The following is a 23,753-nucleotide window of genomic DNA, read 5'->3' as shown; positions in this document are numbered from 1 at the left end:
TGTAGCCAAAACAGCAGAGTAGGAAGATGCTAAGTTCACTTCTTCCCTCTGGCATACCAAAAGAGCAAAAAATTAAAGAACAACTGTTAATGAGAAAAACAGAAGACTAGCAGAAAAGACCTTGAGGTCCACATAAAAAGGAAAAAATCTGGACTCTTATACAAAAAATCAACTCAAAATCTATCAAAGACTTAAACTTTGAAGTAAAAATATAACATTTTTACAAGAAAATCTAAGGGAAAACTTCATCACAGTGGATTTTGCTATGATTTCATAGGTAAGACAGCACATGCAAAAGCAGAAAGAAAAAAATATATATAAATTAGACTTCTTCAAATGAAGACCCTTGTGCATCAAAAGATACTATCAAGAGAGTGAGATAAAATGTAGATTGTGAGAAAATCTTTTCAAATTATGTATCTGGTAAGGAATTAATGTGCACAATACATAAAAGAACTGCTACAGCTCAACAACAACAACAACAAAATCTAATTGAAAAATGGAAAAGTACTTGAATAGATTTCTTCAAGGAATATACAAATGGTCAAAACGTATATGAAAAGAAGCTCAACATCATTCATCATTATGGAAATGAAAATCAAAAGCACATAAAATTAATACTTCATTCAATAGGATATCTATTATCAGAAAAAGAAGGGAAAAAAAGGAAAATAACATGTTTGTGAGAATGTAGAGAAATAGGACTTGGTGGACTGCTACTAGGAGTAAAAATGATGCATCTGCTGTGAAAAACATTTTTGTGGTTACTTAGAAAGTTAAACATAGGATCATATGAACTAGACATTCTGTCTTGGCTATATATTGAAAGGAATTGAAATCAGTGATTAAAACATATTTGTAGGGGGAGCCTGGTGGGCTGCCGTCTATGGGGTCGCACAGAGTCAGACACGACTGAAGTGACTTAGCAGCAGCAGCAGCAGGCATAGTAACTTAATGAGTCAGATAACCATGATGATGTGATCATTCATCTAGAGCCAGACATCTTGGAGCGCGAAGTCAACTGGCCCTTAAGAAACACACTATGAACAAAGCTAGTGCAGGTGATGGAATTCCAGCTAAGCTATTTCTAATACTAAACTATGATGCTGTTAAAGTGCTGCACTCAATATGCCAGCAAATGTGGAAAACTCATCACTGGACACAGGAATGGAAAAGGTCAGTTTTCATTCCAATCCCAAAGAAAGGCAATGCCAAAGAATGTTCAAGCTACCACACGATTGCACTCATTTCACATGATAGAAAGGTCGTGCTCAAAATCTCTAAGATAGGCTTAAACAGTATGTGAACCAAGAACTTCCAGATATTCAATCTGGATTTAGAAAAGGAAGAGGAACCAGAGATCAAAATGCCAACATGTCTTGGATCCTAGAAAAAGCAAGAGAATTTCAGAAAAACATCTACTTCTGCTTTATTGACTATGCTAAAACCTTTGTGTGGATTACAATAAACTGGAAAACTCTTCAAGAGATGGGAATACCAGATCACTTTACCTGCCTCCTGAGAAACCTGTATGCAAGTCAAGAAACAACAGTTAGAACCAGACCTGGAACAATGGACTGATTCAAAATCGGGAAAGGAATATGTCAAGGCTGTATATTGTCACCCTGGTTATTTAAATTATACACAGAGTACATCATGTGAAACGCCGGGCTGGAAGAAGCACAAGCTGGAATCAAGACTGCTGGGAGAAATATCAATAACCTCAGATATGCAGATGATACCACCCTTATGGCAGAAAGTGAAGAAGAACTAAAGAATCTCTTGATGAAGTTGAAAGAGGAGAGTGAAAAAGCTGGCTTAAAATTCAGCATTCAAAAAACAAAGATCATGGCATTCAGTCCCATTGATTCATGGCAAACGGATGGAGAAAAAATGGAAACAGTGACAGACCTAATTTTCTTGGGCTCCAAAATCGCTGCTGATATTGACTGCAGCCATGAAATTAAAAGATTCCTGCTTCTTGGAGGAAAAGCTATAACAAACATAGAAAGCACATTAAAAAGAAGATACATTACTTTACCGACAAAGGTCCCTATAGTCAAAGCTATGGTGTTTCTAGGAGTCATGTATGGATGTCAGAGTTGGACCATAAAGAAAGCTGAACATTGACAAACTGATGCTTTGGAACTGTGGTATTGGAGAAGACTCTTGAGAGTCCCTTGGATTGCAAGGAGATCAAACTAGTCAATCCTACAGGAAATCAGTCTTGAATATTCATTGCAAGGATGATGCTGAAGCTGAAGTTCCAATATTTTGGCCATCTGATGTGAAGAAACGACTCATTAGAAAAGACCCTGATGCTGGAAATGATTGAAGGCTGGATAAGAATTGGGAAACAGAGGATGAGATGGATGAAGGGCTTCACTGTATCAATGGATATTAGTTTTAGCAAACTCTGGGAAATGGTGAAGGACAGGAAGACTGGCATGCTGCAATCCATGTGGTTGCAAAGAGTCGGATATAACTGAGCAACTGAACAAGTCAGAGCAACAATTTTCAGGTCAGAAAAATGATGGATAAAGAATTTGTTTTATTTTGTTTTTCATTTTTTGGAGGGTTAATAGTTTTTAGTTCTGTTTTAGTATAGTTACGTTACAGTGTTGTATTAGTTTCTGCTGCTAAGTCACTTCAGTCGTGTCCGACTCTGTGCGGCCCCATAGACAGCAGCCCACCAGGCTTCCCCGTCCCTGGGATTCTCCAGGCAAGAACAATGGAGTGGGTTGCCATTTCCTTCTCCAATGCATAAAAGTGAAAAGTGAAAGTGAAGTCGCTCAGTTGTGTCCGACTCTCTGTGACCCCATGGACTGCCGCCTACCAGGCTCCTCCATCCATGGGAATTTCCAGGCAAGAGTACTGGAGTGGGGTGCCATTGCCTTCTCCGTATTAGTTTCTACTATACAGCAAAGTGAATCGGCTATATGTATACATATATCACATTTTGGTGAATTTCCTTCACATATAGATCACTCCAGAGCATTGAGTAGAGTTCCCTGTACTTTACAGCAGGTTCTCATTAGTTATCTACTTTAAATATGGTATCAGTAGTGTATATATGTCAATCCCTATCTCGCATTTCATCCCACCTGCCTTCCCCCTTGGTATCCATACATCTGTTTTCTACACCTGTTCCTCTATTTCTGCTTTGCAATTTATTTACATACATTCATACATACATATATATATGTATACATATGTGTATATAGTGAAATATTATTCAACCTTAAAAAGAAAGGAAGTTATGATATGTTGAAACAAGCGTGAACCCTGAAATAAAATAATGCTAAGTCAGAGGAAGACAAATACTGTATGATTTATATATACAAATAATGTATGATTCCACTTGTACCTGTTACTTAGAATAGTCCAATTTTATAGAGATGGAAAGTAGGGCAGAGATTATCAGGGGCTAAGGAATGAGAGCTATAGGGAGTTTTTTAATGATACAGAGTTGATGTTACAGATGATGAAAATATTTGACGTAAACGTAGAGCTGATTGGACTTCCCTGGTGCCCGTCCCCTTCTCCTCCTGCTCCCGATCCCTCCCAGCATCAGAGTCATTTCCAATAAGTCAACTCTTTGTATGAGGTGACCAAAGTATTGGAGTTTCAGCTTCAGCATCAGTCCTTCCAAAGAACACGCAGGACTGATCTCCTTTAGAATGGACTGGTTGAATCTCCTTGCAGTCCAAGGAACTCTCAAGAGTCTTCTCCAGAACCACAGTTCAAAAGCATCAATTCTTCGGCACTCAGCTTTCTTACCTGGTGCCTTAGTTGTTAAATAATCCACTTGCAATGTGGAAGACCTGGGTCCTATCCAATGGGTCAGGAAGATGCCCTGGAGGAAAGCACGGCAACCCACTCCAGTAATCTTACCTGTAGAATCCCCATGGACAGAGGAGCCTGGCAGGCTGCAGACCATGGTGTCACAAAGAGTCAGACACGACTGTGTGACTGGATGCCATGCCATATATTTGACGGTTACACAACATTGTAGATGTTTTTAATGTTACCAAACTCTAGACTTACAATACTTTAAAATGAGAAATATAATTATGAATATTTTACTTTATGAGTCTATGTTATTGGTAAGTATGTAAAAAAATAAGTTCAAAATAGGTAAATAACATCCCTCCCTTTTGCCTCTGAAATCTTTGTTTCAAAAATCCTCTTTACCAGAGTGGCCTAGTAACATCAATATGTAGTTCTTTCAGATGCAGATTGTAGTTTTTCTTCATCTACATCTTCATCATTTTTCTTCATCAGGTTAAGTTAGAATTAACTGGAAGATGAAAGGCCATTGACTAGGATTATTGCAAGCCTTTGAAAACATGGTTGTAGTGTTAATGGTTTATAAACACTCATTGTTGGGGACTCAGTTTGCTTGTGTATTGCCTGGAGGCATCAAATTTGATTAATCATAGGTTAACTTCTGACAGGATGTGATTCTAAAAATCTTCTAATAAAGACATTCATCTTAATAGGTTCTGTGGCGATACACAGGAAAGAAACCAGAAACACTAGGAGCCAATACCCGACTATATAAATGGATTCCACAAAATGATCTTCTTGGTAAGACCAAAGAGAAAAAAAATAAATAGAGCTGAATGAAGTTTAATCTGAATGATTATTCAATAACAGATATCCTACAAATTTATATTTAAAATAAGAAAAAAGAAATTTTAATGTGTTCTTCACATTTCTTCTGTAGTTTGTGTAAAAAAGGATTATTCATGACACTTTTTAAAGACTAAGGCACACTTTATTCAAGGCCATCACGATAAGTATAGTTATTAGTGCAATGGACTTTTACAATAAGACAGAGAGTCTTATTTTACAATAAGACAGAGAGATACAACTCTGTAGACAGAAAGGAAAAGTGGGGAATTTTTCCCCAAAGAACATAATGGAAGTTCATTGGATGAAAAATTACAAATAGTTGAACTGACCTAGTAAATGCTTGCTAAAATTGGGCAATGCAGAGGTAGTGGAGCCACAAAATCAAATTTTAGTTGAGAAGAGTTCAGAGGAACCTGACTAGACCTTGGTCAAGGATCTTTGTCAAGCTTTAGCATAAATATCGTTTATAAACCTTGCATTTATGATTAATCTCTCTCTCCCCAGGATCAGTGTCAGAGAAAATACTTTTAGATCAGGCTCTCATTAACTTTTGTATAGAATATTGTAACACACTCCTGATGTTCTTCATCCATTTTATCCTACCTCTCTTCTCTAGAGAAAAAAAAAATCTGGCACACCATTTCACCTATATTTCATATATAATATAAATGGCTGCATATTAGTATAAAGTCAAGTGCAAATCCTATTTTCTTAAACAGAGGACATCATGAACTTGATGTAACCTATCTTTCTAGCCTGTTATGCCAACATCCTCACATTGAAATCCTGCACATCTCACCTCCCTTTTCCCATCTTCAAAAATATTTGGTTTCTACAGTCCCTCCCTTTGTTTTTATTGATATATTCTTCTTGCAATAATTTGTCAAATGGCAAGTACTCACCATCATATATTCTGCAGGAAACTTCTTAGTTGTCTGTGGAATGACTTAATTTTTGGAATCACTAATAATACTTAGCTTGGAGTAATTAATTGCTGCTTTATTCAGAGCCTATAAGAATTTTTATATGAAAAAAAAAAAAGAATTTATATGTGTTCTCATGGCACATAATTATATAGAAGATGTTACCTAATAGAATTTGGTTTATGCAGGTGTCATGATTTTCTGTTTCTGAAACTCTTACAATTTAGAATAATAATGTTTCTCTCTTTTTTTTTTAATTTTTAGGACATCCCAAAACCAGAGCTTTTATCACTCACTGTGGAACCAATGGGATCTATGAAGCTATTTACCATGGGGTCCCTATAGTTGGAATTCCTGTGTTTGGTGATCAGTATGATAATGTTATTCGTATGAAAGCCAAAGGGGCAGCTGTTGAAGTAGACTTGCAAAGAATGACAAGTGCAGATCTGCTTAATGCTTTGAAAGCAGTTATTAACAACCCTTTGTGAGTAGAGAATATATATATTTTTAAGAAGCCTCTTGTTTTTTGAAGGAATAATCAGTTTTATACAATTATAAATTGATAACTTTTATATAATAACCAGTGCATAGCTAATATAAAATGATTATTTTATATTTCTTAAATGTGAAATTATTTTGTCACCTACCACTACTGAGTGATAGATTACAACTTCAAAGAAATACTACATTTATTTAAAGAAAATTATCTATTGTTAAAAGACATAAATTTTTTAATTAACAATAGTACTTTTTATTTCTTAAAAATTGCAGATATTATCACTGTAAAGAATTTAGGAAATGTAACAAAATCATAAAAACATAACCACTCAGCTTTCCTCATGTAGTTATAACCAACACCAGTTTAGAAGCTTCTGCTATTTGCTTGTGCTAATTTATAAATAGAAAATAATAGAAATATATTTGTAAAAATAGAGTTATATTTGTTAATTTAAAATATTTTATATTGGTATATTTTAAATTAAAACTAGAGAAAGAGAATGAAGCAAAATTGAGAGATCCAAATGGAGGCAGAGAAGACCCTAGCCTCCTTGTTCCCTGGCAGGAAATAACAGTTAGACACTATCTATGAACAAAATCATCTCTGGGAGTGCTCTAAAGTCCATGTATGAAATTTTAGAAACACAGTAGAACAACAACAACAACAAAGCCTGAGATAAATCACACAAGAACAAAATGATGACAGCTTTATTTTACCAGCATCATCCTCAAGGCAGCATTGCTCAGCACCAAGAGAGAACTCTCAGCTAGAAAGAGTTCCTTGGTAGAAAAAGAAGAATGGAGTGAGTGATTAATTTCTAAGGCCTTCTGGGACACAGAAATAGAAAAACAAATTCTAAATTTATATGAAGCCACAAGAGATCTCAAACAGCCAAAGCAGTCCCAAGAAATAATATTGAAGGCATACCGCTTTTTATTTCAAACTGTACTACAAAGCTATAGTAATTTTAAACAGATGATATTGTCATAAAAATAAACATACAGACCAATGGACAGGATTGATAGCCCTGAAACAAACCCTCATATATAAAGCTGAATAATATTTTTCAAAAGTGAAGAATACTCAATAGGAAAAGTGTTATCCCTTCAATGAATAGTACTAGGGAAACTAGATAATTATATGCAGGAGAATAGAATTTGGAGTTGTATGTTACATTACTTACAAAAGATGACTAGAAATGGACTAAAGACTTAAACATAAGACCTGAAACCATAGAACTCCTATTATCAAACAGGAGGAAAATTTTCTTGACAAGGGTATTGGCAACAAATTTTGGGATATGACATCAACAATACAAGGAACTAATGCAAAACAAAAGGTGAGGCTATATTAAGCTCAAAAGCTTCTGTACAGCAGAAGAAATGACCTACAAAATGAAAGGCAACATACAAAATTGAACAACATTTTGAAAATAACACATCTGATAAGAAACTAATATACAAAAGATATAAGTAACTCATATTGCCCAATAGCAAAATTTAAAAAAAAAAAGGAGTTCAGTTCAGTTCAGTTCAGTCGCTCAGTAGTGTCTGACTTTGTGACCCCATGAATCGCAGCACTCCAGGCCTCCCTGTCTATCACCAACTCCCGGAGTTCACTCAGACTCACGTCCATCAAGTCAGTGATCCCATCCAGCCATCTCATGCTCTGTCGTCCCCTTCTCCTCCTGCTCCCAATCCCTCCCAGCATCAGGGTCTTTTCCAATGAGTCAACTCTTTGAATGAGGTGGCCAAAATACTGGAGTTTCAGCTTTAGCATCATTCCTTCCAAAGAACACCCAGGGCTGATCTCCTTCAGAATGGACTGGTTGGATCTCCTTACAGTCCAAGGGACTCTCAAGAGTATTCTCCAACATCACAGTTCAAAAGCATCATTTCTTCTGTGCTCAATTTTTTCACAGTCCAACTCCCACATCCATACATGACCATTGGAAAAACCATAGCCGTGACTAGATGGACCTTAGTTGGCAAAGTAATGCCTCTGCTTTTGAATATGCTATCTAGGTTGGTCATAACTTTCCTTCTAAGGAGTAAGCGTCTTTTAATTTCATGGCTGCTGTCACCATCTGCAGTGATTTTGGAGCCCAGAAAAATAAAGTCTGACACTGTTTCCACTGTTTCCCCATCTATTTCCCATGAAGTGATGGGACCGGATGCCATGATCTTCGTTTTCTGAATGTTGAGCTTTAAGCCAAACTTTTCACTCTCCACTTTCACTTTCATCAAGAGGCTTTTTAGTTCCTCTTCACTTTCTGCCATAAGGCTGGTGTCATCTGCATATCTGAGGTTATTGATATTTCTCCCGGCAATCTTGATTCCAGCTTGTGTTTCTTCCAGCCCAGCATTTCTCATGATGTACTCTGCATATAAGTTAAATAAGCAGGGTGACAATATACAGCCTTGATGTACTCCTTTTCCTATTTGGAACCAGTCTGTTGTTCCATGACAAGTTGTAACTGTTGCTTCCTGACCTGCATACAAATTTCTCAAGAGGCAGATCAGGTGGTCTGGTATTCCCATCTCTTTCAGAATTTTCCACAGTTTATTGTGATCCACACAGACAAAGGCTTTGGCATAGTCAATAAAGCAGAAATAGATGTTTTTCTGGAACTCTCTTGCTTTTTCCATGATCCAGCAGATGTTGGCATTTGATCTCTGGTTCCTCTGCCTTTTCTAAAACCAGCTTGAACATCAGGAAGTTCACAGTTCACGTATTTCTGAAGCCTGACTTGGAGAATTTTGAGCATTATTTTACTAGCATGTTAGATGAGTGCAATTGTGTGGTAGTTTGAGCATTCTTTGACATTGCCTTTCTTTGGGATTGGCATGAAAACTGACCTTTTCCATTCCTGTGGCCACTGCTGAGTTTTCCAAATTTGCTGGCATATTGAGTGCAGCACTTTCACAGCATCATCTTTCAGGATTTGAAATAGCTCAACTGGAATTCCATCACCTCCACTAGCTTTGTTCGTAGTGATGCTTTCTAAGGCCCACTTGACTTCACATTCCAGGATATCTGGTTCTAGGTAAGTGATCACACCATCATGATTATCTGGGTCATTGAAGATCTTTTTTGTACAGTTCTTCTGTGTATTCTTGCCACCTCTTCTTAATATCTTCTGCTTCTGTTAGGTCCATACCGTTTCTGTCCTTTATCGAGCCCATCTTTGAAATGTTCCCTTTGTATCTCTAATTTTCTTGAAGAGATCTCTAGTCTTTCCCATTCTGTTGTTTTCCTCTATTTCTTTGCATTGATCTCTGAGGAAGGCTTTCTTATCTCCTCTTGCTCTTCTTTGGAACTCTGCATTCAGATGCTTGTATCTTTCGTTTTCTCCTTTGCTTTTCGCGTCTCTTCTTTTCTCCGCCGCCCTTTCTGACCTTCAATGTGGGATAGCTCCTCTATGCCCTCCTCTGCCCGTGCAGCCACTGCTCCTTAGATGTGGGATTGGTCCTCCCAGCTGCTGCCCCTGGCCTCAGGTGTGGGGTAGCTCCTCCCGGCCACCGCCTCTGACTTCAGATGTTACTGATTGGAGTTACTGAATAGATATTGGCCCAAAAAAGATGTATAATGGCCAACAGGTACATGAAAAGGGGCTTGACACTACTAAGCATCATAAAATGCAAATCAAAACCTCACCTTTCCCACCTCACACTTACTAGAATTGTTGTTGACGTTGTTCAGTCACTAAGTGTGGCTGACTGTGGCCCCATTGACTACAGCATGCCAGGTTACCCTGTCCTCAATTATCTCCTGGAGTTTGCTCAAATACATGTCCATTGAAGTGGTCGTGCTATCTAACCATCTCATCCTCCACTGCCCAATTTTCTTTTTCCCTTCAATCTGACTCAGCAGTAGGTTCTTTTGCAGTGAATCAGCTCTTTGCATCAGGTGGCCAAAGTATTGGAGCTTCAGCTTTAGCATCAGTCCTTCCATGAAATTCAGGGTTGATTTCCTTTAGGATTGACTGGTTTGATCTCCTTACTGTCCAAGGGACTCTCGAGTCTTCTTCAGCACCAGAATTAGAAAGCATCAATTCTTCAATGCTCAGCCTTCTTTCTGGTCCAACTTTCACATGATTGCTGGAAAAACCATAGCTTTGACTATAGGAACATTTGTCAGAAAAGTAATGTCTCTGCTTTTTAATATGCTGTCTGTGTTTGTCATAGTTTTTCTTCCAAGGAGCAAGAGCCCTTTAATTTCATGACTGCAGTTGCTCTGCAGAGTAATTTTGGAGCCCAAGAAAATAAAAGTCTGTCACTGTTTCCACATCTATTTGTCACAAAGTGATGGGGCAGGATACCATATTCTTCAGTTCAGTTCAGTTCAGTCACTCAGTAGTGTCTGACTCTTTGTGATCCCATGAATCACAGCACACCAGGCCTCCCTGTCCATCACCAACTCCTGGAGTTCACTCAGACTCATGTCCATCGAGTCAGTGATCCCATCCAGCCATCTCATCCTCCATCGTCCCCTTCTCCTCCTGCCCCCAATTCCTCCCAGAATCAGAGTCTTTTCAAGTGAGTCAACTCTTCGCATGAGGTGGCCAAAGTACTGGAGTTTCAGCTTTAGCATCATTCTTTCCAAAGAAATCCCAGGGCTGATCTCCTTCAGAATGGACTGATTGGATCTCCTTGCAGTCCAAGGGACTCTCAAGAGTTCTCCAACACCCCAGTTCAAAAGCATCAATTCTTCGGTGCTCAGCTTTCTTCACAGTCCAACTCTCACATCCATACATGACCACAGGAAAAACCATAGCCTTGACTAGATGGACCTTAGCTGGCAAAGTAATGTCTCTACTTTTGAATATGCTATCTAGGTGAGTCATAACTTTCCTTCCAAGGAGTAAGCGTCTTTTAATTTCATGGCTGCTGTCACCATCTGCATTGATTTTGGAGCCCCCAAAAATAGTCTGATGCTGTTTCTACTGTTTCCCCATCTATTTCCCATGAAGTGATGGGACCAGATGACATGATCTTTTTTTTCTGAATGTTGAACTTTAAGCCAACTTTTTCACTCTCCTCTTTCACATTCATCGAGAGGCTTTTTAGTTCCTCTTCACTTTCTGCCATAAGGGTGGTGTCATCTGCATATCTGAGGTTATTGATATTTCTCCTGGCAAACTTGATTCCAGCTTGTGCTTCTACCAGCCCAACATTTCTCATGATGTACTGTGCATAGAAATTAAATAAACAGGGTGACAATATACAGCCTTGACATACTCCTTTTCCTATTTGGAACCAGTCTGTTGGTCCATGTCCAGTTCTAACTGTTGCTTCCTGACCTGCATACAGATTTCTCAAGAGGCAGGTCAGGTGGTTGGTATTCCCAGCTCTTTCAGAATTGTCCACTGTTTATTGTGATCCAAACAGTCAAAGGCTTTGGCATAGTCAATAAAGCAGAAATAGATGTTTTTCTGGAACTCTCTTGCTTTTTCCATGATCCAGCGGATGTTGGCAATTTGATCTCTGGTTCCTCTGCCTTTTCTAAAACCAGCTTGAACATCAGAAGTTCACAGTTCACATATTGCTGAAGCCTGGCTTGGAGAATTTTGAGCATTACTTTACTAGTGTATGAGATGAGTGCAATTGTGTGGTAGTTTGAGCATTCTTTGGCATTGCCTTTCTTTGGGATTGGAATGAAAACTGACCTTTTCCAGTCCTGTGGCCACTGCTGAGTTTTCTAAATTTGCTGGCATATTGAGTGGGTTGCCATTTCTTACTCCAAGGAAAGATTTTCCAAACAAGAATATTAGAGTGGGGTGCCATTTCCTACTCCATGGTGTGATCACTCACCTAGAGCCAGAAATCTTGGAGTGTGAAGTCAAGTGGACATATTCTTAGTGTTTTTCAATGTTGAGTTTCAAGCCAGCTTTTTCACTTTCTTTCACCTTCATCAAGAGGCTCTTTAGTTCCTCCTTGCTTTTTTCCATTAGGGCAGAGTCATTTGCATATCTGAGGCTCTTGATATTTCTCTCGGCAATCTTGATTCCAACTTTAACTTCATCCAGCCTGGCCTTTCTCATGATGTACTCCTTTCTTAATTGTAACCAGTCCAATGTACCATGTTCACTTCTTACTGTTGCTTCTTAACCTGCACACAGGTGGTTCTTGACTTGCAAGGTGGTCTGGTATTCCCATCTCTTGAAGAATTTTCCACACTTTGTTGTCATCCATGCAGTAAAGGCTTTAGCATAGTCAGTGAAGCAGTAAATGTTTTTCTGGAAGCCTCTTGCTTTTTCTAGGATCCAGTGGATGTTGGCATTTTTATCTCTGGTTCCTCTGCCTTTTCTAAACCCAGTTTGAATATCTGAAAGTTCTTTGTTCATGTAGTATTGCAGCTGAGCTTGGAGAATTTTGAGCATTACTTTGCTAGCATGTGAAATGAGTGCTATTGTGCAATAGTTTGAAAATTCTTTGTCATTGCCTTTCTTTGGGACTGGAATTAAATCTGACCTTTTTGAGTCCTGTGGCAACTGCTGACTTTTCCAAATTTGCTGGCATATTGAGTGCAGCACTTTAAAGTGTCATCTCTTGGGTTTTGAAATAGATCAACTGGAATTTCATCATCTCCAACTAGTTTTGTGATGCTTCTTAAGGTCCACTTGACTTCACACTCCAAGATTTCTGGCTCTAGGTGAGTGATCACACCGTGGAGTATGAAATGACATCCCACTCTAATATTCTTGTTTGGAAAATCATCCCCTGGAGTAGGAAATGGCAACCCACTGCATTATTCTTGCTTAGTGAATCCCATGTACGGAGGAGCCTGGACTACTTTAGTCTGTGAAGTTTCAATGAGCAGGAACAACTGAGCACACAAGCATGAAATAATATTCATACATGACTATTAGAAAATCATAGCTTTGACTATATGGACCATTGTCAGCACAGTGATATCTCTGCTTCTTAATATGCTTTTTAGGTTTATCAGAGCTTTCCTTCCAGGGAGCAAGTGTCTTTTAATTCCATGGCTGCAGTCAATGTCTGCAGTGATTTTGTGGCCCAGAAAATAAAATCTATCACTGCTTTCACTTTTCCCCCTTCTGTTTGCCATGGAGTGATGGGACCAGATGCCATGGTCTGTTTTTCATATGCTGAGTTTCAAGCCAGCTTAGAACTTTTAGAAAGGCCATTATTAAAAGACAAGGTGTAAGAGGTATTGATGAGGATGTAGAAAAAGAATTCCAGTGCACTCCAGATGGAAATAAAAATTGGTGCAGCCACGTAGAAAACAGTATGGAAGCTTGTCAGAGTATCAACAACAGAATGAATTCACTATCCAGCAATCTCACTGCTGGATATATAACCAAAGGAAATGAAAACAGAATGTGGAAGAGATATCTTCATCCCAGTGCAAATTTCTGTATTATTCACAAAAACCAAAATATGAATAAAACCTAAGTGTCTGTCAATGAATGAATAGATTGAGAAGATGTGGTATAGGTATGTAAAGGAATATTATTTAGCAAAGAATACAAAGGAAATACTGCGATTTGTGAAAACATAGAATTGTGCTGAGTAAAGTAACTCAGACAGTGAATGACAAACATTAGTTGAGATTACTTATATGTATAACCTAAAAGTTCGAACTCATAGAAGCAGAGAGTAGAGTGGTGTTTTCTAGGGCCTAGGAGTTGGGAGAGTGGAAAGACAACCTTTGAGTAATAGGGATCAGGCTTTGAGTAATAAAATAAATAAGTTCTGGGGAACTTTGTGTACCATGGTGATTAGCTATGATCATAAACAAATAAATAAATTCTCAGTAATGAAGGATTACATTTGTTATATAATTATATTTCATATAAATCAAATATATTCTTTGGAAAAAAGAAACTAATTAACATTAAAAAAAATTGCTAAGGTTGAATAAATGTTTCTATATATCAGATAAATCCTTGCTAGAAATTTTGTATAAATCTATAAAAGAGCATTGACATTGGAGATTAAAATTATTTCTTAGACATTTTAATTTTTTAAATATTGAATGATTTTTCACTATGAAGTCACTTCTTATCAGTGTCTCTCTTTTTTGTTTAACTTACTTTCAATTGGGGGATAACTGATTTACAATGTTGTATTCTTTTTTATCTTGCAACAACTTTTTGTTGTTGTTAAGTACCTCAGTCATGTCCGACTCCTTGCCACCCCATGAAGTACAATAGGAGTCAGCTTCAGCATCTGTCCGTCCAATGGATGTTCAGGACTGATTTCCTTTAGGATTGACTGGTTTGATCTCCTTGCAGTCTAAGGGACTCTCAAAAGTCTTTTCCAACACCACAGTTCAAAAGCATCAGTTCTTGGACACTCAGCTTTCTTTATAGTCCAACTCTCACATCCATACATGACTACTGGAAAAACCATATTTTTAACTAGACGGACTTTTGTCAGCAAAGTAATTTCTCTGCTTTTTAATATGCTGTCTGGGTTGGTTATAGCTTTTCTTCCAAGGAGCAAGTGTCTTTTAATAGCATGGTTTCAGTCACCATCTGCAGTGATTTTGAGCCCCCCCCCCCAAATTATGTCTCTCGTTGTTTCCATTGTTTCCCCATCTATTTGCCATGAAATGATTGGTCTGATGCCATGATCTTAGCTTATTGAATGCTGTGTTTTAAGTCAACTTTTTCACTCTCCTCTTTCACTATCATCAAGAGGCTCTTTAGTTCTTCTTCGCTTTCTGCCAAGAGGGTGGTATAATCTGTGTATCTGAAGTTATTGATATTTCTCCCAGCAATCTTGATTCCAGATTGTGTTTCATCCAGCCTGACATCTCCCGTGATGTACTCTACATAAAAGTTAAATAAGCAGGGTGACAATATACAGCATTGATGTACTCATTTCCCAATTTGGAACCTGTCCGTTGTTCCATGTCCAGTTCTAACTGTTGTTTCTTGACCTGCATACAGATATCTCAGGAAGCAGGTCTGAGATATAACATCCCATCAGATATAATATCCTACAGATATAATATCCCTTCTGTTGAAGAATCTTCCACAGTTTGTTGTAATCCACACAGTCAAATGCTATGGTGTAGTCAATAAAAAAAAGCAGACATTGATTTGGAATTCTCTTGCTTTTTCGATGATCCAATGGATGTTGGCATTTTGATCTCTGGTTCCTCTGCCTTTTCTAAATCCAGCTTGAATATCTGGAAGTTATTGGTTTGCATAGTGTTGAAACCAACCTTGGAGAATTTTGAGCATTACTTTGCTAGCATGTGAGATGAGTGCAATTGTGTGATAGTTTGAACATTTTTTGGCATTGCCTTTCTTTGGGATTGGAATGAAAACTGACCTTTTCCAGTCCTGTGGCCAATGAGGAGCTTTCCAAATTTACTGGCATATTAAGTGCAAAGTTTCAATAGTATCATGTTTTCTGCTGTGCTTCGTCCCTCAGTTGTGTCTGACTCTTTGCGATACAATGGATTGTAGACCACCAGGATTGTTGGGATTAGATGTACCCTAGTTGGAATTTCATGACATCCACTAGCTTTGTTCATAGTGATGCTTCCTAAGACCCTTTTGACTGCATGCTGCAGGATGTCTGGCTCTGGGTGAGTGATTACACCATTGTGGTTATCTGGGTCATGATCTTTTTTGTATAGTTGCCCGAAATCACTGAAGATGGTGGCTGCAGCCATGAAATTAAGACACTTGTTCTTTCGAAGAAAAGCTATGACCAACCTATACAGCATATTAGAAGACAGAGACATTACTTTTCCAACAAAGATTTGTCTAGTCAAAGCTATGGTTTTTCAAGTAGTCATGCATGGATGTGAGAGCTGAACCATCAAGAAATCTAAGCACTGAAGAACTGATGCTTTTGAACTGTGGTGTTGGAGAAGACTCTTGAGAGTCCCTTGGACTGAAAGGAGATCCAGCCAGTCCATCCTAAAGGAGATCATTCCTGAATATCCATTGGAAGGACTGATGTTGAAGTCGAAGCCACAATACTTTGGCCACCTGATGCAAAGAACTGACTCATTGGAAAAGATCCCAATGCTGGGCAAGAGGGAAGGCTGGAGGAGAAGAGGATGGCAGAGGATGAGATGGTTCGATGGCATCACCAGATTGATGGACAGGAGTTTGAACAAGCTCTGGAGGTTGGTGATGGACAGGGAACCTGGTGTGCTGCAGTCCATGAGCAAAGAGTCAACATGACTGAGTGACTGAAATGAACTGAACTCTTTGTTTTCTTGCCACCTTTTCTTAATATCTTCTGGTTCTGTTGGGTCCATACCATCTCTGTCCTTTATTGTGCCCATCTTTTCTTGAAATATTTCCTTGGTATCTCTAGTTTTCTTGAAATCTCAAATCTTTCCCTTTCTATTGCTTTCCTCTATTTCTTTGCATTGACCACATAGGAAGGCTATCTTATCTCTCCTTGCTATTCTTTGAAACTCTGCATTGAGATGGATATTTGTTTCCTTTTCTCCTTTGCATTTTGCTTCTCTTCTTTTCCCAGCTATTTGTAAGGCTTCCTCAGACAACCATTTTCCCTTCTACAGTTCTTTTTCTTGGGGTTGGTGTTGATCATGGCCGCCTATACAATGTCATAAACCTCTGTCCATAGTTCTTCATGCACTCTGTCTATCTGATCTAATCCCTTGAATTCATTTGTCACTTCCACTGTATAATTGTAAGAGATTTGATTTAGGTCATATCTGAATGGTCTATGGTTTTTCCCTCCTTATTTAATGTAAATCTGAATTTGGCAATAAGGAGTTCATGATCTGACCACAGTCAGCTCCTGGTCTTGTTTTTGCTGACTGTATAGAGTAACTTCATCCTCAACTTCAAAGAATATAATCAATCTGGTTTTGGGATTGACCATCTCTACACATTGATCACGTATAGAGTCATTTCTTGTGTTGTTGGAGGAGGGTGGTGTTTGCTATGACCAGTGCATGTTCTTGACAAAACTGTTAGCCTTTGCAATGCTTCATTTTGTACCCCAAGGCCAAAATTGCCTGTTACTCCAGGTGTTTCTTGACTTCCTATTTTTGCATTCCAGTCCCCTATGATGAAAAGGACCTTTCTTTGGTGTTAGTCCTAGAAAGTCTTGTAGGTTTTCACAGAGCCGTTCAACTTCAGTCTCTTCAGCATTAGTGGCTGGGACAAAGATTTGGATTGCTGTGATGTTGAGTGGTTTGCCTTGGAAACGAATAGAGATCATTCTGTCATTTTTGCAATTGCTCCCAAGTACTGCATTTTGGACTCTTTTGCTGACTGTGAGGGCTACTCCATTTCTTCTAAGGGATTCTTGCCCATAGTATTAGATGTAATGATCATCTGAATTAAATTTGCACATTCCAGTCCATTTTAGTTCACTGATTCCTAGAATGTCGATATTCACTCTTGCCATCTCCTGTTTGACCACTTCCAATTTGCCTTCATTCATGGACCTAACATTCCAGGTTCCTATGCAATATTGCTCTTTATAGCATCGGACTTTACTTTCACCACCAGAGACATCCAGAAATGGGCATCGTCTCCACTTTGGGTCAGATTCTTCATTCCTTCTGGAGCTATTTCTCCACTCTTCTCGCTCTTCTTCAGTAACATTTTGGACACCTACTGACCTGGATGGTGCATCTTTGGGTGTCATGTCTTTTTGCCTTTTCATACTGTTCATGGAATTCTCAAGGCAGAATGCCAAAGTGGTTTGCCATTCCCTTCTCCAGTACAATGATGTGAATCCTCCATAAGTATGTATATATATAATCCCCTCCTTCTTGAGTCTTCCTCTGACCTCCACCCATCCCACCCTTTTGCGTCTTCTGGCAATTTCTTGAGTATATTTAAGTCTTTTCAACCCCATGGACTGTAACCTGCTAGTCTCCTCCGTTGATAGGACTTTCCAAGGATTAATACTGCCATGGATTGCCATTTCCTTCTCCAGAGGATCTCACTGACCCAGGGATCAAATGTGCATCTCCTGCTTTCCTGCATTGGCAGGGAGATTCTTTAGCACTGAGCCACCTAGGAAGCCCCAGAGTACCAGGCTGAGCTCTCTCTGTTATACAGCAAATTCTAATGGCTATCTACTCTACACATGATAGTATATATAAGTCAGTGCTACTTCCTCAATTTGTTCGACTATGTCCCATCCCTTGCTGTGTACACATCTTGTGTACACATCTTGTCCTCTACATCTGCATTTCTATTCCTACCTTACAAATGGGGTTATAAGTACAATTTTTTCCCTAGGTTACAATATTAATATACGATATTTGTTTTTCTCCTTCTGACTTACTTCACTCTGTAAAACAGGCTGTGGGTTCCATCAATGTCTCTTAAACATCACATCTTAGAATTCTTTGTTATATTATCAGTACAATGTTATCAAAGCTTACAACATACACATCTTGCCCATGACCACAATTTCCAATATCATTTAGCATTAATTTCATATTTATATGGATTCAATGAGCCAATTTGTGTTTTAATGGAGCATTTTATTGACTTTTTATCTGATAAATACTTTCTGTGTCTGTCTTGGAATTTCTGTTGCTATTGTTTGTTTTCCTGAGATGTATTCAGAGGTACTTATTCCTTAAATTCTTGTGTATTAAAAAAGGCCTGCCTTGGTTGTTTAAGCCAAAGGGCAACAGGGTTTTGTTTACTTTTTTCTCATTTATAGTTCTCATCCTCAAAACTTATTGCATGCTTTCCCATGATTTTCTACTATTTAATGTTCTGTATTCTTTATCAATGATGATTGCACTTTGGTGTGGGTGAATAACCTCCCTCCTTCACAAACCCAAGGAAATCTTGCTTCTAAGTCAGCCATTCAAAGCCTTAAACCAAAACCGTGGTTTGGTCTTCTGTTCCTTGGCAGAAGTCAGGAGGGTTAGTGTTCCAGCTATTGCCATCCTTCCATCTCACCACTGCAGGTGCAGCCCTCTGCTGTTGTTGTACAGTTGCTCAGTCGTGTCTACTCTTTGCGACTCCATGAAATGCAGCACACCAGGCTTCCCTGTCCCTCACTATCTCCCAGAGTTTGCCCAAGTTCATGTTCATTTTCAGTGATGTCATCCAACTGTCTCATCCTCTGATGCTCTCTTCTCTTTCTTTCCTCAGTATTTCCCAGCACTGTGGACCTTCCCAGTGAGTTGTCTATTCTCATCAGATGACCAAAATACTGGAGCTTCAGCTTCAACATCAGTCCTTCCAGTGAATATTCAGGGTTGATCTCCCTTATGATTGACTGGTTTGATCTCCTTGCTGTCCAAGGGACTTTCAGGAGTCTTTTCCAGCACCATAGTTGAAGGCATTCAGTTATTTGGCATTCTGACTTATTTATGGTCCAGCTCTCACAATGGTATGGGACCACAAGGAAGACCATAGCCTTGACTATTCAGATCTCTGTTTCCAGAGTAATGTTTCTGGTTTTCAACACACAGCCCTCTTTAGCCTGAGGCAAAAATGCCAGCATCTATTCAGTATCAGGCCCTATTTCGGCCAAGAGGATCACATGAAGCTTTCTTGCTTTCATCTGAAATGTCAGGACCATGCAGATCACATATTGGAATCATTTCCTATTACTGCTGAAGTCTCATTAATACTGACACTCCAGATCAAACCTGGGGAAGAGTGAAGGAGTGGGAAAGGGTTCCTTTTCATAGACCCTCCCTTCCATGCTGCTTCCTACACTATTATGTTCCCAATGCCACACTCAGCAATTTAGATAAAAATTCTGTATTCTCAAGCTACATATTCTATTAATTCATTCTTATTTCTGTACTTTGAGAATGCTATTTTCAATTGGAAATTATTTTCTCTCCTACCTCCAATAATTGCTGAGACTCTAAAGCATCCAACAGATTCTAGCCAATGGACCATAATATCTAGAAATACCTCAAGAGGAAACAAATTATCTTAAGCTTTTCATATTCTTGATGATATAAATTATGACACAACTTATCATATAATTAATTATGCAATATATTTTTAATAATATATATCTGTTTTAGGTATATCATGTCCTTAACAAACTTTACAGGTTGTTATTTATATATTCAATTTTAGCTATAAAGAGAATGCTATGAAGTTATCAAGAATCCACCATGATCAACCTGTAAAACCCCTGGACCGAGCAGTCTTCTGGGTTGAGTTTGTCATGCGCCACAAAGGAGCCAAGCACCTTCGACCAGCCTTCCATGACCTCACCTGGTTCCAGTACCACTCTTTGGATGTGATTGGCTTCCTGCTAGCCTGTGTGGCAACTGTTGCATTCCTGGTCACTAAGTGTTGCCTGTTTTGTTACTGGAAGTTTGGTAGGACTGCAAAGAAGAAAAAGAGAGAGTAGTCTCTCTTTTTTTTTTTTTTTTAAATAATTGGGCTAGAAACTTTGACAGAATCCATCTGAATAATCCAGCCACTGATTTGAAAAGATTTCTCTCCTGTTCTGGATTCTTTTTCAGTCTTCAACTTATCAAGACAAAGATCAAAGACTCACTCCAGAAATAAGCCACATGATTCAGAATTAAGGTTTAAAATAATCTATTCTTTAAAAAGATACAACAAATGAATAAACACATGGAAATTGTTACAATTAAAGTTTAGTGCTTTCCTTTATTCATTGCTTTCAGTTCAACCAGTTGAGATGCTGGTGAGGCCTCAGGAACATAATGATAAATCCTATTTCCATACTGATCAGGTTGAATATTTCTTAAATATCTAACATAATTTTGGGTTCAATACTCAATAATTATTTCATATTCTCTAAAAGAAGTATATAAGAACTAATGCAGAACACACTCTAGCCAGAGCTTCTTTGCCAGTCAGGAATATCAGAAACCTGATAGGATTTCTACTCTGCTGTAAATCACATTTTACATCATCAATTTCCTTTCATATCACACATTAGACTTTGTCCCCTTTGGAATACAAAACACTGTTTTTTTTGTTTTTCCAAGACTATCCTTAGTCTGGATATTAATAATGATAGTACTTCATTTGTATTGTAACACTTCTTGGCTTCAGAGAACTAGCTGATTATTCTATGTTTTCATGGTTATTGGTATGATGGACCAAAGTAAATGATTGGAATTTAATGTCCACTCTTTTAAACTAACTTAAGTACAATAAGGCTGTATATTGTCATTTTGCTTATTTAACTGTATGTAGAGTGCATCATGTGAAATGTTGGCCTGGACAAGCAGGAATCGAGATTGCCGCAGAAATATCAACCTCAGGTGATACACAGATACCCCTCTAATGACAGAAAGTAAAAAGGAACTAAAGAGCCTTTTGATGAGGGAAAAAGAGGGAAAAGCTAGCTTAAAGCTGAGCATTAAAAAAAAAAAAAAGAAAGAAAGAAAATCATGGCTCCTCGTCCCATCATTTCATGACAAATAGAAGGAGGAAAAGTGGAAACTGCTTTCTTATCCTCCAAAATCACTGTGGATGCTGACTGTAGCCATGAAATTAAAAGATGCTTGCTCCTCAGAAGAAAAGCTATGACAAACCTAGACAGTGTGTTAAAAAGCAGATACCACTTTGCAGACAAAGGTCTATGTACTCAAAGTTATCCTTTTTCCTGTATATTTATGAGAGTTGGACCAAGAAAGCCCAGCAGTGAAGAATTGATGCCTTAAAATTGTAGTGCTGGAGAAGACTCTTGAGGGTCCTTTGAACTGCAAGGAGATCAAACCAGTCAATACTAAAGGAAATCAACCGTGAATACTCACTGGAAGGACTGATGCTACCATTGAATCTCAATACTTTGGCCATCTGATGAGAAGAGCTGATTCACTGGGGAAGACCCTGCTTTTGGAAGAAGGAGGTGGCAGAGGATAAGATGGTTAGATAGCATCACTGACTCAATGGACATAAATTTGAGAAAACTCTGGGAGATAGTAAGGGCTTCCCTAGTGGGTTACTGGTAAAGAAAATGCTTACCAATGCAGAAGACTCTCATTTGATCCCTGACCCAGGAAGATCCCTCAGAGGAAGAAATGGCAACCCACTCCAGTATTCTTGCCTGGGAAATCCTGTAGACAGAGGAGCCAGACAGGCTACAGTCCAGGGGATCGCAAAGAGTTGGACCTGACTTAGCAACTAAACAACAACTGGGAAATAGTGAAGGACAGAAGACACTGGTGTGCTGCAGTCCACGGGGTCACAAAGAGTCAGATACCAACAACTATATCAAAAGTTTACTTAACTTGAATCCTACATTAATTTTATTTACAATATAAATATTTGCAAAGAAGAAAAAAACTGTTTAGAGTTGCACTGCAGACACTTTGGACAGAAAATGCACTTCCCATAAATGCTGCTTTCTTTGGGGATGATTTCTCCTTCAGAAATTCAGGAGTTAATCCATTTCTTTCTTTCGCTTTGTCTCAATATTTCTCCTGGTCCTCTCATGAGCTGTACTGTGACTACTATACTAAGCACAAGTATCTAGGCATCTTACTAACTAGCATCGGCCTGAAATCTGCAGCAAATATGAAAACATAAATTGAATTTTAATAAAACAAACATGTCTCTAAAAATAGAATGTTCTCTTTTTTATGCTTCTTCTCTAATCCTATAGGTGAATATGGGGAGTTCTGGCCATGATTTTGTCTTGAAATTCCATCAAATTTTCCATTAAAAACAATCTCTTCCTTTCTTTTCTAAAAGTCTATCTTCAATACGCTTGTCAATAATTTGCCCTTGATGTCAAAAAAGTTATTCAGTTTAACTCAGATGATGTTATCTATTAACCAAGTTCAGTAAACGATTCACCATGGACTTTGACATCTATAAATCAAGTTAAATAGACCTAAAATAACTAAATACAAATGTAAGCCTACCAAATATAAAAACTTAACAAATATAACACTATCAGAATAAATATAAATGATTTGGGCAATTACTGTCTTTTACAGGTATGAGAACAAGGTAATCATAATTTATTATTAGTTGGGGAATTAACTGTAAAGAAATAGAGGAGCTAAAAATATATTTTCTCAATTTTATGAGGCTTTGAATAATTAAATAATTATATTACTTTAAGGAATAGAACTTAAAAATGCAAGCACTGATGTTGCTAAAGACATAATGCATGTAATTAAAGCAGTAATACACCATAAACCTAAATCATATATTAGTAATATGATAATATCCTTTCCTATAATAGTCTTTAAATCATAGTTTAATCTTTGGTCATTTTATGCCAAACTCAAGATATATCTTCATTTTTTATCAATATGCAATGATGTTAACATAAAGGAGTTTAAGTAACTCAGGATTTAGAGACTTTATTTCTGAATTTTCTGAGTTTATTCAAAAAGATTACTCTGACAACTAAATGCATATATTCTATCTTGTAGGGACCAAAGCTTTTCTTAAACCATAATATTTACCTATTTGTGTCATCTATATATCATTATGGGGCTTCCCAGGTGGTGTCAGTGGTTAAGAACCTGCCTGCCAATGCAGGAGACATAAAAGACACGGGTGTGATCCATGGGTCAGAAAAGATTCCCTAGAGGAGGGCATGGCAATCCACTGCAGTATTCTTGCCTGGAGAACCCCATGGACTAAGGAACCTGGCTGGCTGCAGTCCACAAGGGCACAATGACTCAGATATGACTGAAGAGACTGAGCACATCTATACATGATTAAAATCATTGTATTAAAAATATGATAATAATTTTAGGTATACAAAGGCTAAACCTTT

General features: G+C 38.1%; 1 protein-coding gene across 2 annotated transcripts in view; it reads left to right on the top strand.

The window, feature by feature from the left end:
- LOC129657945 (UDP-glucuronosyltransferase 2B17-like) overlaps positions 1 to 20,387 on the top strand; it is a 36,700-nt gene extending 16,313 nt beyond the window's left edge. For both annotated transcript variants that reach the window (XM_055588729.1, XM_055588730.1), the window contains exons 4-6: positions 4,503 to 4,590; positions 5,826 to 6,045; positions 20,108 to 20,387. In XM_055588729.1, coding sequence (XP_055444704.1) covers positions 4,503 to 4,590; positions 5,826 to 6,045; positions 20,108 to 20,387 — 588 coding nt within the window. The remainder of the gene's footprint in view (positions 1 to 4,502; positions 4,591 to 5,825; positions 6,046 to 20,107) is intronic.
- The last annotated feature ends 3,366 nt before the right edge of the window (positions 20,388 to 23,753 follow it).

The sequence above is a fragment of the Bubalus kerabau genome, chromosome 7 (genome assembly GCF_029407905.1).
Source record: "Bubalus kerabau isolate K-KA32 ecotype Philippines breed swamp buffalo chromosome 7, PCC_UOA_SB_1v2, whole genome shotgun sequence".
NCBI classification, from domain to species: Eukaryota; Metazoa; Chordata; class Mammalia; order Artiodactyla; family Bovidae; genus Bubalus; species Bubalus kerabau.
The sequence above is the reverse complement of the archived record's forward strand: the minus strand, read 5'-3'. Positions and strand labels throughout refer to the sequence as shown.